The 13,443-nt window shown below is 47.0% G+C and overlaps 1 protein-coding gene across 4 annotated transcripts in view; it reads left to right on the top strand.

Annotated features, from left to right (window-relative positions):
* Positions 1-13,443, top strand: part of actn1 (actinin, alpha 1) — a 43,590-nt gene that overhangs the window by 24,934 nt on the left and 5,213 nt on the right. For 2 of the 4 annotated variants that reach the window (XM_062523733.1, XM_062523731.1), the window contains exons 6-16: positions 1,067-1,145; positions 1,379-1,460; positions 4,692-4,777; positions 9,063-9,155; positions 9,770-10,000; positions 10,191-10,338; positions 10,658-10,808; positions 11,374-11,482; positions 11,906-12,046; positions 12,544-12,726; positions 13,016-13,150. In XM_062523733.1, coding sequence (XP_062379717.1) covers positions 1,067-1,145; positions 1,379-1,460; positions 4,692-4,777; positions 9,063-9,155; positions 9,770-10,000; positions 10,191-10,338; positions 10,658-10,808; positions 11,374-11,482; positions 11,906-12,046; positions 12,544-12,726; positions 13,016-13,150 — 1,438 coding nt within the window. Of the gene's footprint in view, positions 1-1,066; positions 1,146-1,378; positions 1,461-3,726; positions 3,813-4,691; positions 4,778-9,062; positions 9,156-9,769; positions 10,001-10,190; positions 10,339-10,657; positions 10,809-11,373; positions 11,483-11,905; positions 12,047-12,543; positions 12,727-13,015; positions 13,151-13,443 lie in introns of all 4 variants that reach the window. The other 2 variants (XM_062523732.1, XM_062523730.1) reach the window with 1 other exon arrangement.

Raw genomic sequence — 13,443 nt, 5'->3', positions numbered from 1 at the left:
TGAGAGAGATGGCATGGCAAGGAGAGGAGAGGAGAGTGGAGTTTAGAGAGAATAGGAGAGTAGAGGAGAGGAGATGAGGTGGACGAGATGACAGGGCTTCAGAGAGGTGCGGTTACCTTCACCTTTGTCCAGGTCGGGGGGAGGAATAACAGAGGGGGCTTTGAATTGTGGGAGAGAAAAAAAATGCCTTTGATGTGGGATCCTGGGAGATGAAGTGATAGCAGCCAGTGAAGATGAAGGGTCATCAAATAGCACAGAACAATGCCTCCCCTCTCTCTCCATCTCTCTTTCCCTCTCTCTCTCTCTCTCTCTCTCCCTTCCTCCCCCTCTCTTTCCCTCTCCCTCCCTCGCTCTTGGCCCTGCTCTTACTGTCTGCTTCTTGATTTGTTTTCTTGCTCTTTCCACCCTTCCCCTGAACTTTTGTTAATCGTCGTCTGGTCTGCTGTTTTCCAACTGTTTGTTTTTTTATGTCATGTACAGTACATGTGTGAGGGAGATTGTCTGTGTCTGTGTGTGTGTGTGTGTGTGTGTGTGTGTGTGTGTGTGTGTGTGTGTCTGTGTGTGTGTGTGTGTGTGTGTGTCTGTGTCTGTGTGTCTGCGTGTGTCTGTGTGTGTCTGTGTCTGTGTCTGTGTCTGTGTCTGTGTCTGTGTCTCTGTGTGTGTGTGTGTGTGTGTGTGCGTGTGTGTGCGTGTGTGTGTGTGTGTGTGTGTGTGTGTGTGTGTGTATTTCTAATGCAGACCTGAGAGTGGTGTCTTATGACCACTATTAGAGGCTGAGTGGCAGAGTCAGAATCATGTGTGAGAGCAGCCTGTTGCTCTTTGGCTATGTGTAAATATGCAGCAAGAGCTCTCTTGGACTGCTCTCAGACCAAACACCATTCAGTTTAGTGTAGCAAAGAGAGAGAGAGAGACAGCTAGAGATGGAGCGAGAGAGAGAGAGAGAGAGCGAGAGAGAGGTTGAAAAAGAGGTCACGATTGTGAGATTATGTTCTCAGCTTGCAGTGTTTCAGTTGGTGCACGTCAGGGAGACTCACGCCTTTTCCCCTCTTTCTCTTTTCCTACACAGCTGGAAAGATGGACTGGGATTCTGCGCCCTCATTCACAGACATCGTCCAGAACTCATTGACTATGGAAAACTTCGCAAAGTGAGTGTCATAGCTTATACAAACAGACATGCACACATATGCGCATGTGCGCCCGCGCGCACACACACACACACACACACACACACACACACACACACACACACACACACACACACACACACATACACACTGAAGAGTACACACATGAACACTAACATACACAACACAAATATGTAGACGCCATAACAAAACAAAACACACAGTCTCACTCTTTTGACATTTCTATCCCTTAGGATGACCCGATGACCAATCTGAACACAGCATTTGACGTAGCTGAGAAGTACCTGGACATTCCCAAAATGTTGGACGCAGAAGGTAAAATCTATGTTTGTGTGTATGTACAGTATGTGTGTTTAGATACATGTATAGAGTATGTTTATTCTCTTTAATCTCCAGCTTCGTTCACAAAAAACAAAAAAATTGTTGGTCAAAAAGTCTGTGTCATTTTTCTGGAAAGTGGCAAAAATACGTTTATTCTCCAGCCCAGGAGACAGATTAGTCCTCAGTCACTCACTCTACCCCGCAGCCGACTTACACAACTACCTCCTAAGCCCACAATAGCACGCGTCAATGTAGGACATGGACCCTACTGAAGTCCCAGGCAGTGATCAGCGTGTCTTTGTTGAGGCCTTTCGCTCACCCACCTCTCCCCTCACACCAACAGCAGCCAATCCCACCCAGCTGCTCAAGCGTGTGTGAAGACTGCGATCAGCTGATTACCTGAGTAGCTCCCGGGTGTGCCGGCCTGGAACAAAAACCTGCTTTCATGCCGGCCCCTCACAGATAGGGTTACCACCAGACCCTTTTGCTATGATCCCGCTGTTAGCCTCCACATTGGCAGGGAGAATTGTAAACAGTGTCTGGAGAACAAGGACATTCGGGTCGAAACGAGAGGCTGTGTGTTTTGGTTGGGTCATGAAGTGCTTCTGTCTCCTGGTCTTGGGGGTGAGTGTGTGGTCAGTGTTGGCAGGTTTTGGCTGGTAGAGGAGGTCAGTCCCAGATCAGGTGTGTTTCCCCGTGCTGGTCAAGCATGTTAACTGAGTCTTTATTCCGCAGCCTTGAGCTTCCTCAAGTCTCTTTCTATGCAGGTTTTGTTTTCAGCAGAAGGAATTGTAAAGCCCAATTCACACCAAAGATTCCCGACGCGACGAGACCGAGTCGCAGCGGTGTGAATTGCCGTGGCAAAGCATTCAACAGGTTTAGTCGCAGTTGCAAGGTTTTAGAACGCCGTGGCTCGTCTCGTCTCGTCGGGAATCTTTGGTCTGAACTCTACTTAAGAAACAGTCTGTCTTGACTGACATACAGTACATACAGACAGACAGACAGACAGACAGACAGACAGACAGACACACACATACAGTATGTACAGACATGAATCATGTCAGATGCACACACACCTCCCCACACACTCTCACACGTACGCACACAAGCACACACGTATCCATTTCTCCCTTTTCAGTTCTGTTCTAAGGCTCCCAGTGTGTCCCACTTTAACGGGGTTAGCTCATGGCTATATATAGGCTTCTGAGAGCCTTACCAGGTGTGTGTGTGTGTGTGTGTGTGTGTGTGTGTATGAATTTATATCCATGTGGTGTGTGTGTGTGTGTGTGTGTGTGTGTGTGTGTGTTTGTATGAATGAATGTGTATGTGTGTGTATATGTTTCATTGTAGGTGTGTGGGTGTTTCCCACTTTCTCCATCCCCACCCTTTGTGTGTGTGTGTGTGTGTGTGTGTGTGTGTGTGTGTGTGTGCTTCAGTGGTTCTTCCACTGTATGACTCTATGAGGCAGGTCTACATTGTGCCAATTGAAGTTTGCCAAGAAAAGTATCCCCTTGAATGTATATTGATATCTTTAGTGTTTTTCCTATTTTTAGTTTTAGCCCGGGTTCACACACACACACACACACACACACACACAGACACACACACACACACACACACACACACACACACACACACACACACACACACACAGACACACAGACACACAGACACACACACACACACACACACACACAGACACACACACACACACACACACACACACACACACACTACACACACAGCCAAAGAGAGAGAGGGAGAGACAGAAACACACTGCCTTGTTGTAAATATTCTTTGACAAAAAATCTTTCCACAGACCATCAGCTTGTATTGAGGAGAAACTGGTGAGCCATTACAGTGTGCTTCAGTGACTTCTGTGTCCTAGACTTGATTTTGACTGTTTTACAGTTCAGCATACATTTTGTGCAGTGGATGCATTGTGTGTGCTTATGTCTGTGCATGTGTCATTTTTAACTCATTCATTGAAACACATGATTGAACTTGTAATTGAAACGTTGGTTCTAATGGCTAACTTCCTCTCCTGTCCAGAGTGAAGTAGGATATAAGAACAGTGTTATCCTCTCACTTCATGTGTCATTGTTGGTCAACACGCACTCTATGATGGATTGTGTTTGCAGCCTCTAATGCTACTAGTCCATTTGCTCTGGGCTCTGGGATCGATAGTGTGACCTGTTTAACAAATACACCCCCCACCCCACCCCCCATTCCCTCCTCCAACCCCCCCCTCTCTCTGCAGACATCGTTGGTACAGCCCGCCCTGACGAGAAGGCCATCATGACCTACGTCTCTAGCTTCTACCACGCCTTCTCTGGCGCCCAGAAGGTATCCCAGGATGCAACAAAACACTCTTCTCGACAAACTCCCTCCCTCCCGACTGACTCCTCCCACTCAAGTCCACTTCCTCCCTTCACTTCCTGGGTTTTTTCCGTGGTTTCCAGTTGTCCGTCAGTCCGCCCGTCTCTCTCTGTCTAACTGTTTGTCTCTTAACCACATGGTTCTCTCTCTCTCTGCAGAGCTAAGCCCTGCCCACCCCCTGGCCTCACACCCTGCCTCTTACCGCATGGGCCACGCCTTCCTCCAAGTGCATGCTGGGAAAATGAACACTGTCCTTAGCCGGCAGGCGACAGTGGGCACGCAAACGCAGCTCTGCTCTCCAGCACATGCCAGTCTCTAAACTTTTTCCAGGAGTTACCTATTTTATAATCATCCAGCCCCCATTTTAAGACTTTAAAAGAGATCTCCCCAGGAAATGTTATATATACTTTTATATATATATGCACTGAATATATATACTGTACATATATATATATACACACACCCCTTTTATCCAGTTTGCCAGTGAGTGTGTGTGCATGTGCACATGCTTGTGTGTGTCCGAGACTCTGGAAGCTGTCAAACTCATATGTCATCCTAATATGACATACGCCTCTGCCACCCCCCACACCTCTGCCAGTCGGTTGGCACTCCGGGTTCATGCCAACCCCACGCCCCGAAGGCCGGAGACCGCTGCTGCCCACTGTTGCCTCCCGCCGCTGCTGTTTGTGCCGTATGCTGACCTCTTGACCCCTTGTGTCTGCACACTTTTACTCTGCGCATTTTCTCTTTCTCTCTTTTCCTCCCTCTCTCCTCCCCTCCGACTCTCTCTTTCTCCTCCCTCTCTCTCTCTCTCTCTCTCTCTCCCTGTCTGTGGTTCCGGGGCAGATATCATTAGCACGTTGAGGCCAGACGAGAAAGCCGTCATGACTTATGTCTCGTGTTATTACCACGCCTTCTCGGGCAAGCAGAAGGTGAGCCGTCAACCTCCTCTCAACCAATCAGAACTCACCGGCTGGGGCAAGCAGCCAATCGTCAATCACATCTCCTTTTCCCACCCATGACAAGCATCAATCAAACACGACAGAACTGATATCATCAATACAGTCATCATCAAGCACTTGTTGACAGACCAGTTACACATGAACCAACAGCTGTCATCACTCAAATTAAATACACTCTGCTTTGACAGATAGCCAATCATTGTCACCTTACCACTGATTTCCGTCATTTTACCATGTTGTTAAAATGTTAATGATCAGTGTCTTAGTCACGCACCTAATGCCACTCTCACGAAAGCATTACACACACACACACACACACGTGCACGCACACACACACACACACACACACACACACATACACACATATGTATATATACCTGTGTAAAATAAATATATACTCTACAGATGCCAGGAAAATATTAATTCTGGAGGACATCTTACTTGATAGTTTGTACTGGCCAGATAACTAATTGCATCGAGGAAACACATGCGATATGTGAGAATGTGTTTATATGCTATAGAAGCAAACACAGGAATATTGCATAATGTGCACAAACACAAGCTTGATATAAATGATACAGAGGATTGTGACCTAATACTAACTTAAAGGTTCACTGTATTATGATTCTGGCAAATAGGTTCTGCACAGTTCAGCTCATACTTTAACTACACGGCAGAGGCTAACAGCCATATTGCTTCCTTAATGTGCATTATTTTCTAACTGGACATTGTGCTGTTCATTATCTCCCATTCAAAGCGCACATAATTGTGAGCACACGCTGTACAAAGCATATGGCCGTGTTTATGACCGTCTCTGTGTTCTGTTTGTGTTTTTGAGTTTGTGTCAGTCATGATTGAGATGTGTGGGTGTTTGTGTGTGTGTGTGTGTGTGTGTGTGTATGTGTGTGTGTGTGTGGCCTCTCTAATGGAGTAATAGACCCCCTGCAGAGAGACTAAAGCGGCTTCTGTTGGCACAGTGCGGCACCAGGCTGGCACAGACACCCATCATTGGGACTGAGGGAGGGGGCTTACATACGGCTACAAAACACTCCGTTTGTCTATCTCTCTCTCTCTCTCTCTCACTCTCTCTCTCTCTCTCTCTCTCTCTCTCTCTCTCTCACTCTCTCACTCGCTCGCTCTCTTATTCTGCCACTCTTCCTTTCCCTCATTCTCCTCTCTTCTCTCTTTCCTCTTCATCACTCTCTCCTCCTCTCTCGTTCTCTCTTTCTGTCCCATTGCTCTTTTTTCACTCTCTCTCTCTCTCTCTCTGCATGTGTTCTGAGTCTGAGTCAGCCCCCCCTGTGTTGTCAAGGTGTCGCAGTCTGTTGTTGCCATATTTTGTCAGTGTGTGTGTGTGTGAGTATGTGTGTGTGCGCACTCATGGATGTGTGTATATGTGTGTGTGTGTGTGTGTGTGTGTGTGTGTGTGTTGGTATTTGTGTGTGTGTGTGTGTCTGTGTGTGCATGGATATGTGTGTGTGTGTGTGTGTGTGTGTGTGTGTGTGTGTTATGTAAAGTGTTATTGTGGCGTGTCAGCAGCATCCCACAGCGAGGCCACGGTGAAGCGCCTGACAGGACTTTGGACAGAACCGGGGCAGGAACAGAGCAGCCAAAAGCCGGGCCGAGAGCAGCCAGAACAGGACAGCACACGAAAGCCCCCCCCCGCCACCCGGGCCCATCTCGGGACAGTGGCGAACAGTCTAGAACAATCCGTAAAACTCTTCATACCGCTGACTCAGTCAGTCCCCTTGTTTGGTGGCTAGTCCTTTTTAAGTCCCCCCCTTCATACATACCCCGTCGAACATTTTATTTAAACCTCAGACGGGGCGCTCCACACGTGTATGCTAAACAACTCGGTGTGAGTGATGGGATGTTATGAGGGTGGTGGAGGTGGAGGAGGAGGAGGAGGAGGAGGAGGTGGAGGAGGCCGGAGGCCTGCACGTGTCCTCAGCCTTGGAGGGAGCCCAACAGCCAAAAGGCTGCAGTGGGAGGTGTGATCACAGTTCAGAGTAGCGCAGCAGAGCACTCGGTTAGAGAGGGGCCTGAGAATAATGTCAGCTGTTGATCCAGGCTCTAATCAGAACATGAGAGAAATATTTAATAAATGAGTGTACACACACACACACACACACACACACAGAGAGAGACACATACACACAGTCACAGTTTGTACAGTTACTCATCAGGGCCCTCAGAAAAAGTTCACACACACACACGAACAAAATACACACACACACACAAGACTCAGACACTGAGAGATGATGTTTTGTCACAGCTCCAGTAACTGTCCTGCTAGTTTATCACACGTCCAACTTGATTTACTCACTGTTTGGGACTGACTCATCTGTGTGTGTGTGTGTGTGTGTGTGTGTGTGTGTGTGTGTGTGTGTGTGTGTGTGTGTGTGTGTGTGTGTGTGTGTGTGTGTGTGTGTGTGTGTGTGTGTGTGTGTGTGTGTGTGTGTGTGTATGTGTGCACGCGTGCGTCTATGTGTGTGTGTGTGTGTGTGTGTGTGTGTGTGTGTGTGTGTGTGTGTGTGTGTGTGTGTGTATGTGCGCGCGCGTGCGTCTATGTGTGTGTGTGTGTGTGTGTGTTAAGGTAAACTGACTGAGTGTGGATTACAAGGCACAGCTTGAAGTCGTCCTGTCTGACCTTATAAGGTCACTTGGCACTTCCTGAGCCTGTGTGTGTGTGTGTGCGCGCACACGTTTCTGTGTCTGTGTGTGTGTGTGTGTGTGTGTGCCAAAGAGTGTGTGCTCATTTGTCTCTGTGAAGGAGGGAAGGTCATAAATTCCGCCATGCTTTTCCTGATCCTCAGCATAAGAATTTGGAATCTTCCATCTTTCCCCCGCTGTGATGGAATGCGCTCAAGACACATTTCTGATTCACTGTTCAACGCTCAGTTGCTTACGCGGACACACACACACACACACACACACACACACACACACACACACACACACACACACACATTCACACACCAATGAATTTTGCATGGCAGCTGTGAGCTCCTTTCATTCCTTTGTCAGACTTTTTATCTGTTTCTGTGTTTCTATTGTGCAACAGAGTCGCTCTGAACTCGGGGACTCTATCAGATCATAGAAGCCAGATAAACTTACTTAACCTTTTGAGCATATTTGATAGCTTGATTTACTTTACAGCCCACTGTGAGGGAACGTGTGTGTGTGTATGTGTGTGTGTGTGTGTGTGTGTGTGTGTGTGTGTGTGTGTGTCTGTGTGTGTGTCTGTGTCTGTGTCTGTGTGTGTGTGTGTGTGTGCGTGTACTTTTGTGTTGCCCTCTTCCCCTTCACGCTATGTTAGTTTGGCATGAGCTCAGGAGAGAGAAACGAGAGGGAAGGCGTTATTTTGAAAGAGTAATTCATCTTCCTCCTGTCTCTCACCACACTCTACAGGGTTTTTGTATGTAGGAGAGCAAAGTCAGCAAATACTAGGAAGAAAGGTCACCCTCATCTCACAATAACAGCACACACACAAACAGATATCCACACAAACACATACACACACACAGACAAATTTGTGTAGTCACATGATAAAATATTTTGATCTACAAAAATTCCATTATGTAGTTCAGATGCCAGAGAAGTGGAAAAGTTGTGATTGGTTTCTGTTCATCATGAAATCATGTATGCAGAATGACTGGGTGTCCTTCACCATGGAAACCACCAACTCCTGAAGAATTCTGAATAGTATATAGCAGGACAAATTCAAATGCCACTTTTACTAATGCAGCCTATTTATAGATTAAGGTGGACATAGGAAAGTGTATGGAGACAGGAAGCAGTTAACGGTGAGATGAAAGGTCTTTCCTGCCCTGATTCCCGCTGTCTGCATATGTACTGTGTGCGTGTGTGTCTGTGTCTTTGTCTGTGTGTGTGTCTGTGTGTGTGTGTGTGTGTGTGTGTGTGTGTGTGTGTGTGTGTGTGTATGTGTGTGTGTGTTTCCCTCAACTCAGTGAAAAGTACAGCAGGAAGATTCAGGATGTCCTGTATAACACAACCTCAGTTGCCCTCTAGATCAGGAAGGCTCACTAGTTTACCACAGACAATTCTGGACCTTCCATAGTGACTTTATCAGCAAAATATGATAACTTGATCAGCAAAATATGAGATTTATAGCATGAATTTATGTTAAAGTAAGGATTATACGGAATTTACAATTAGTTAGCAACTAGACTAACTCACCCTTCCCACCACTGTGCTGTTTTATTCTCATGCCCTGTATGTGTTCGTATTCTAGGCGGAGACGGCGGCCAACCGCATCTGCAAAGTGCTGGCTGTCAATCAGGAGAATGAGCAGCTGATGGAGGACTACGAAAAGCTCGCCAGCGATGTGAGCCGACAGACACTCAAACACACACGCACACACACACACACACACACACACACACATTTGTCAGCCCTCCTCTCTCTCCCACCTCCGTATATATATCCCTCACACTGTTCCCTCTATGTATCCCACAAACCTCAGTGTTTTCACCCGAGGGCTGACACACTGCTGAGTGTAGGAATCCCGATAGGTCACACACACACACACACACACATCACACACACACACACACACACACACGCCGCGACATCAGTAGTAGTAGACCCACACACAATGGATTTGCACACAGAGCACATTACTGCAGACGTTCTCACTGAGCACACTTGCGATAAGCGATAAGTGATAAGCGATAAGCGATAAGTGATAGTGTGGTATACTGGTCATCATCATCTTGAAGTTAAACTGACCCTGAGTCTCTCTGCCCTCCTCCTCCTCTACACCATGTTTGTCCTGCATCGGTCACCTCTCCCTTCACCCCTGTCTGTCTCCTCCACTTTGCATCATCGCTCCATCCTTCCCTCCTTCCATCCATCCTGCATGCTCTCTCTCTCTCTCTCTCCCTCCCTCTCTCTCTCTCTCTCTCTCTCTCTCTCCGTCCACCTCTCTCCGTCCGCCAGCTGCTGGAGTGGATCCGCCGCACCATCCCGTGGCTGGAGAACCGGGCGCCGGAGAACACCATGCAGGCCATGCAGCAGAAGCTGGAGGACTTCCGCGACTACCGGCGCCTGCACAAGCCGCCCAAGGTGCAGGAGAAGTGCCAGCTGGAGATCAACTTCAACACGCTGCAGACCAAGCTGCGCCTCAGCAACCGGCCCGCCTTCATGCCCTCCGAGGGCAAGATGGTGTCGGTGAGTGTGGACTACGCTACCCATAATGCACCGTTTCTTTTGACGTGAAAGAGTTTCGGCGGTGTGTTGGAAATATGCGTCTTGACATGGTTCCTGTCTGTACGTACATGTGTGATGTGTGTGTGTATGACTCTTCTATGTGTTTATCTGTTTGCTTTGTGTGTGTGTGTGTTTGTGTGTATGAATCCAGGACATTGCCAATGCATGGGGATCCCTGGAGGGTGCTGAGAAGGGCTATGAGGAGTGGCTGCTGAACGAGATCCGTAGGCTGGAGAGACTCGACCACCTCGCTGAGAAGTTCCGCCAGAAAGCCGCCATCCACGAGGCCTGGACTGATGGTAGGGAGCAGCCTGCATTTAAAACACAATAGACTATCTTTCACTCCCCCCTCTCCCCCTCGCGTTTCCATTCTCATTCACTCTGTCACATGTATAGACTAGAAACCCAACAGGCCTGAATGTTCATGGTATGAAATGGCTTTCACCAACAGAAATGAGCCTGAACTAACAGCAAGTCCAGTTGTGTTTAATGCAGCAGAGTCCTAATGTGAGGTCTATTTTTGTCTGTGGAGCACATACTGTATAATGGCCAGAAATAACAGAAACTGCTGAGAAGTGATGTAGCGGCTTCTCTCTAATCCTCTGTCTCCCCCCGCAGGCAAGGAGGAGATGCTGCAGCATCGGGACTATGAGACGGCCACGCTCTCGGAGATCAAGGCCCTGCTGAAGAAGCACGAAGCGTTCGAGAGCGACCTGGCCGCACATCAGGACCGCGTGGAGCAGATCGCAGCCATCGCCCAGGAGCTCAAGTAAGCTGCCAGCCTCAGCTGCGTTCCCATAACGCCCATGGCTAGGCTACACATTTATGACAAGCAACCTAAACATCTATATTGGGTTAGATCTTAAGATACTACAATATCCTATTTGTGAAATGACAATTTTCTTAAAAACAAATCAGGACTAGCGAACTATCGCTTAACATGTTATTTGATAGTATTTGATAGTATTTTACAATATTGCATTGGAGCTGTAATACAGTAAGAGACTTGCTTGGTGAATCTAGGTTTTGATTACTCTGGTTTTGGCTATTGTAGTTCTGGTTTTGGCTATTAGGACACATATCTTGTGGTCCTAATATGGGGCTGAATATATGCCTATTGGAGTCCATTAGCCATGACTAAAGGCCCAGTGAATTACTTGAAATGGTCAAATGTTTGTCAGAGCTTCTTTGGGCTGGCTGAGTCATCATGGCTGACCGTTGAACACAAATAGAATCACTGAATCAAAGGAAATGGCACATGTATGGTAAACCTTCACAACTGTGTGTGTGTGTGTGACTGAGAGTTGTGTCTGTTTTGTCTGGGTCTGTTACAGTGAGTTAGACTACTACGACTCTCCCAGTGTGAACGCACGCTGCCAAAAGATCTGTGATCAGTGGGACGCTCTGGGAGCAATGACTCAGAAACGTAGTGAAGCTCTACAGGTAGCGCACTCACACACACACGCACGCACACACACACACACACACACACACACACACACACACACACACACACACATGCACACACACCCACAAGCATGAGTAATGATTATATTAGTTATATATTTAATTTTATGCCGCTTTTCTAGGCACTCAAAGACACGATAGATTACACATCACACATAAATACATATATTTTATGGAAGAAAACACACAAGATAGAAGGAGAAGAAATTGACATGAAAACTAGAGCAGTTTTCTGACTAGGGTTGTGGTACACTTTCTCTCACATGCACACACACACACACACACACACACAGTATTTCATGTGTGCATTTACTCTTTCATCCATTCATGCACTCTTCTGCACATACAAAGAGACACATACAGTACTCACCTGTGACACGTCTGTGTGTTGTGCTACAGCGGACTGAGAAATTGCTGGAGACCATTGATCAGTTGTATCTCGAGTTTGCCAAACGTGCCGCCCCTTTCAACAACTGGATGGAGGGAGCTATGGAGGACTTGCAGGACACCTTCATTGTGCACACCATCGAGGAGATACAGGTGTGTATGTGTGTGTGTGTGTGTGTGTGTGTGTGTGTGTGTGTGTGTGTGGTGTATGAGAGAGAGTTGCCCATGTTTGTCTGTGTGTGCAATTGTGTGTCTTGCATAGTGATTGATTACCATTTACAATGTGTGCTGGACCTGAACTACCCTGACATAGGTGTCTACCTATAGCCATGCCCTCCTACATTGTCTTTACTTTGTGATTTACATTATGATGTACTCACTACAACTAGTCTTGCTGATCCTTGCACACACATTGATGCACTTACTACTCATTGATGCACTTGTTGTGGTTTTCGTTTATTGTTGTAAAATTGTTGTTAGAATTGCTCTGAACATTTTTTTTTTACCATATTGTAAGTCGCTTTGGTCAAAAAGCGTCAGCCAAATGTAATGTAATGTAATATAATGTAATATGCATTATTAGTGTTTAATCGAAGGTGTGTCCATGTGTGTGTTTTTCTCATGGCTTGTGTTGGCGTGTGTGTGTGTAGGGCTTGAGCACAGCTCATGAGCAGTTCAAGGCGACCCTCCCCGAGGCGGACAAGGAGAGACAGGCCATCCTGGGCATCCACAATGAGATTGCCAAGATCGTGCAGACCTACCACGTCAACATGGCCGGCACCAACCCTTACACCACCATTAACCCTCAGGAGATCAACACCAAGTGGGACAAGGTCAGTGCCGACCATGCTTAACCGTTTTTACTCTGTCTTCGGTGAAATTTAGACAGTTTCTGACACGAGTTAATGTAGGACATGCTAGTTTTGATAAAGCATCACACAACATTATATGTTGTTAAAAGTTGAAACAACTTTTGACAGAACTTAAAACTTGTTTTTACTTGTTCCCCCTCCAGCCTCACTCTTAAATTGATCGTTTGTGTTTACTTTAATAATAACGCTTTATAACTCTTAACGTCTTTCTCTGTCTGTCTGCCACCCCCCCCCCCCCCCTCCTCTCCAGGTTAGGCAGCTGGTCCCTCAGAGAGACCAGGCCCTGATTGAGGAGCACGCCCGCCAACAGAACAACGAGCGACTCAGACGACAGTTTGCCAACCAGGCCAACGTCATCGGGCCCTGGATCCAGACCAAGATGGAGGTTCGTTTACCATATTAAAGTCTGTTCTGTTAACTCCTATATGTGTCTATTATGGTCCTCTGCTCATCATCACCGACACTTACCATTTTTTAGCACATTTCTTTCAAAGCCTACTCAGCTCCTAGAATACCCAAAATAATTGTCTGTTGTGCAAATGTAGTGGAAATTGTACTGGACGTTACTACTATACAAATGAGTGTAGGTGCATTGTATCACGGTGTATGATTTCTGTCAACAATTATGTGTGTGTGTGTGTGTGTGTGTGTGTGTGTGTGTGTGTGTGTGTGTGTGTG

The sequence above is a fragment of the Sardina pilchardus genome, chromosome 20 (assembly GCF_963854185.1).
Source record: "Sardina pilchardus chromosome 20, fSarPil1.1, whole genome shotgun sequence".
Lineage (NCBI taxonomy): Eukaryota > Metazoa > Chordata > Actinopteri > Clupeiformes > Clupeidae > Sardina > Sardina pilchardus.
The sequence above is the reverse complement of the archived record's forward strand: the minus strand, read 5'-3'. Positions and strand labels throughout refer to the sequence as shown.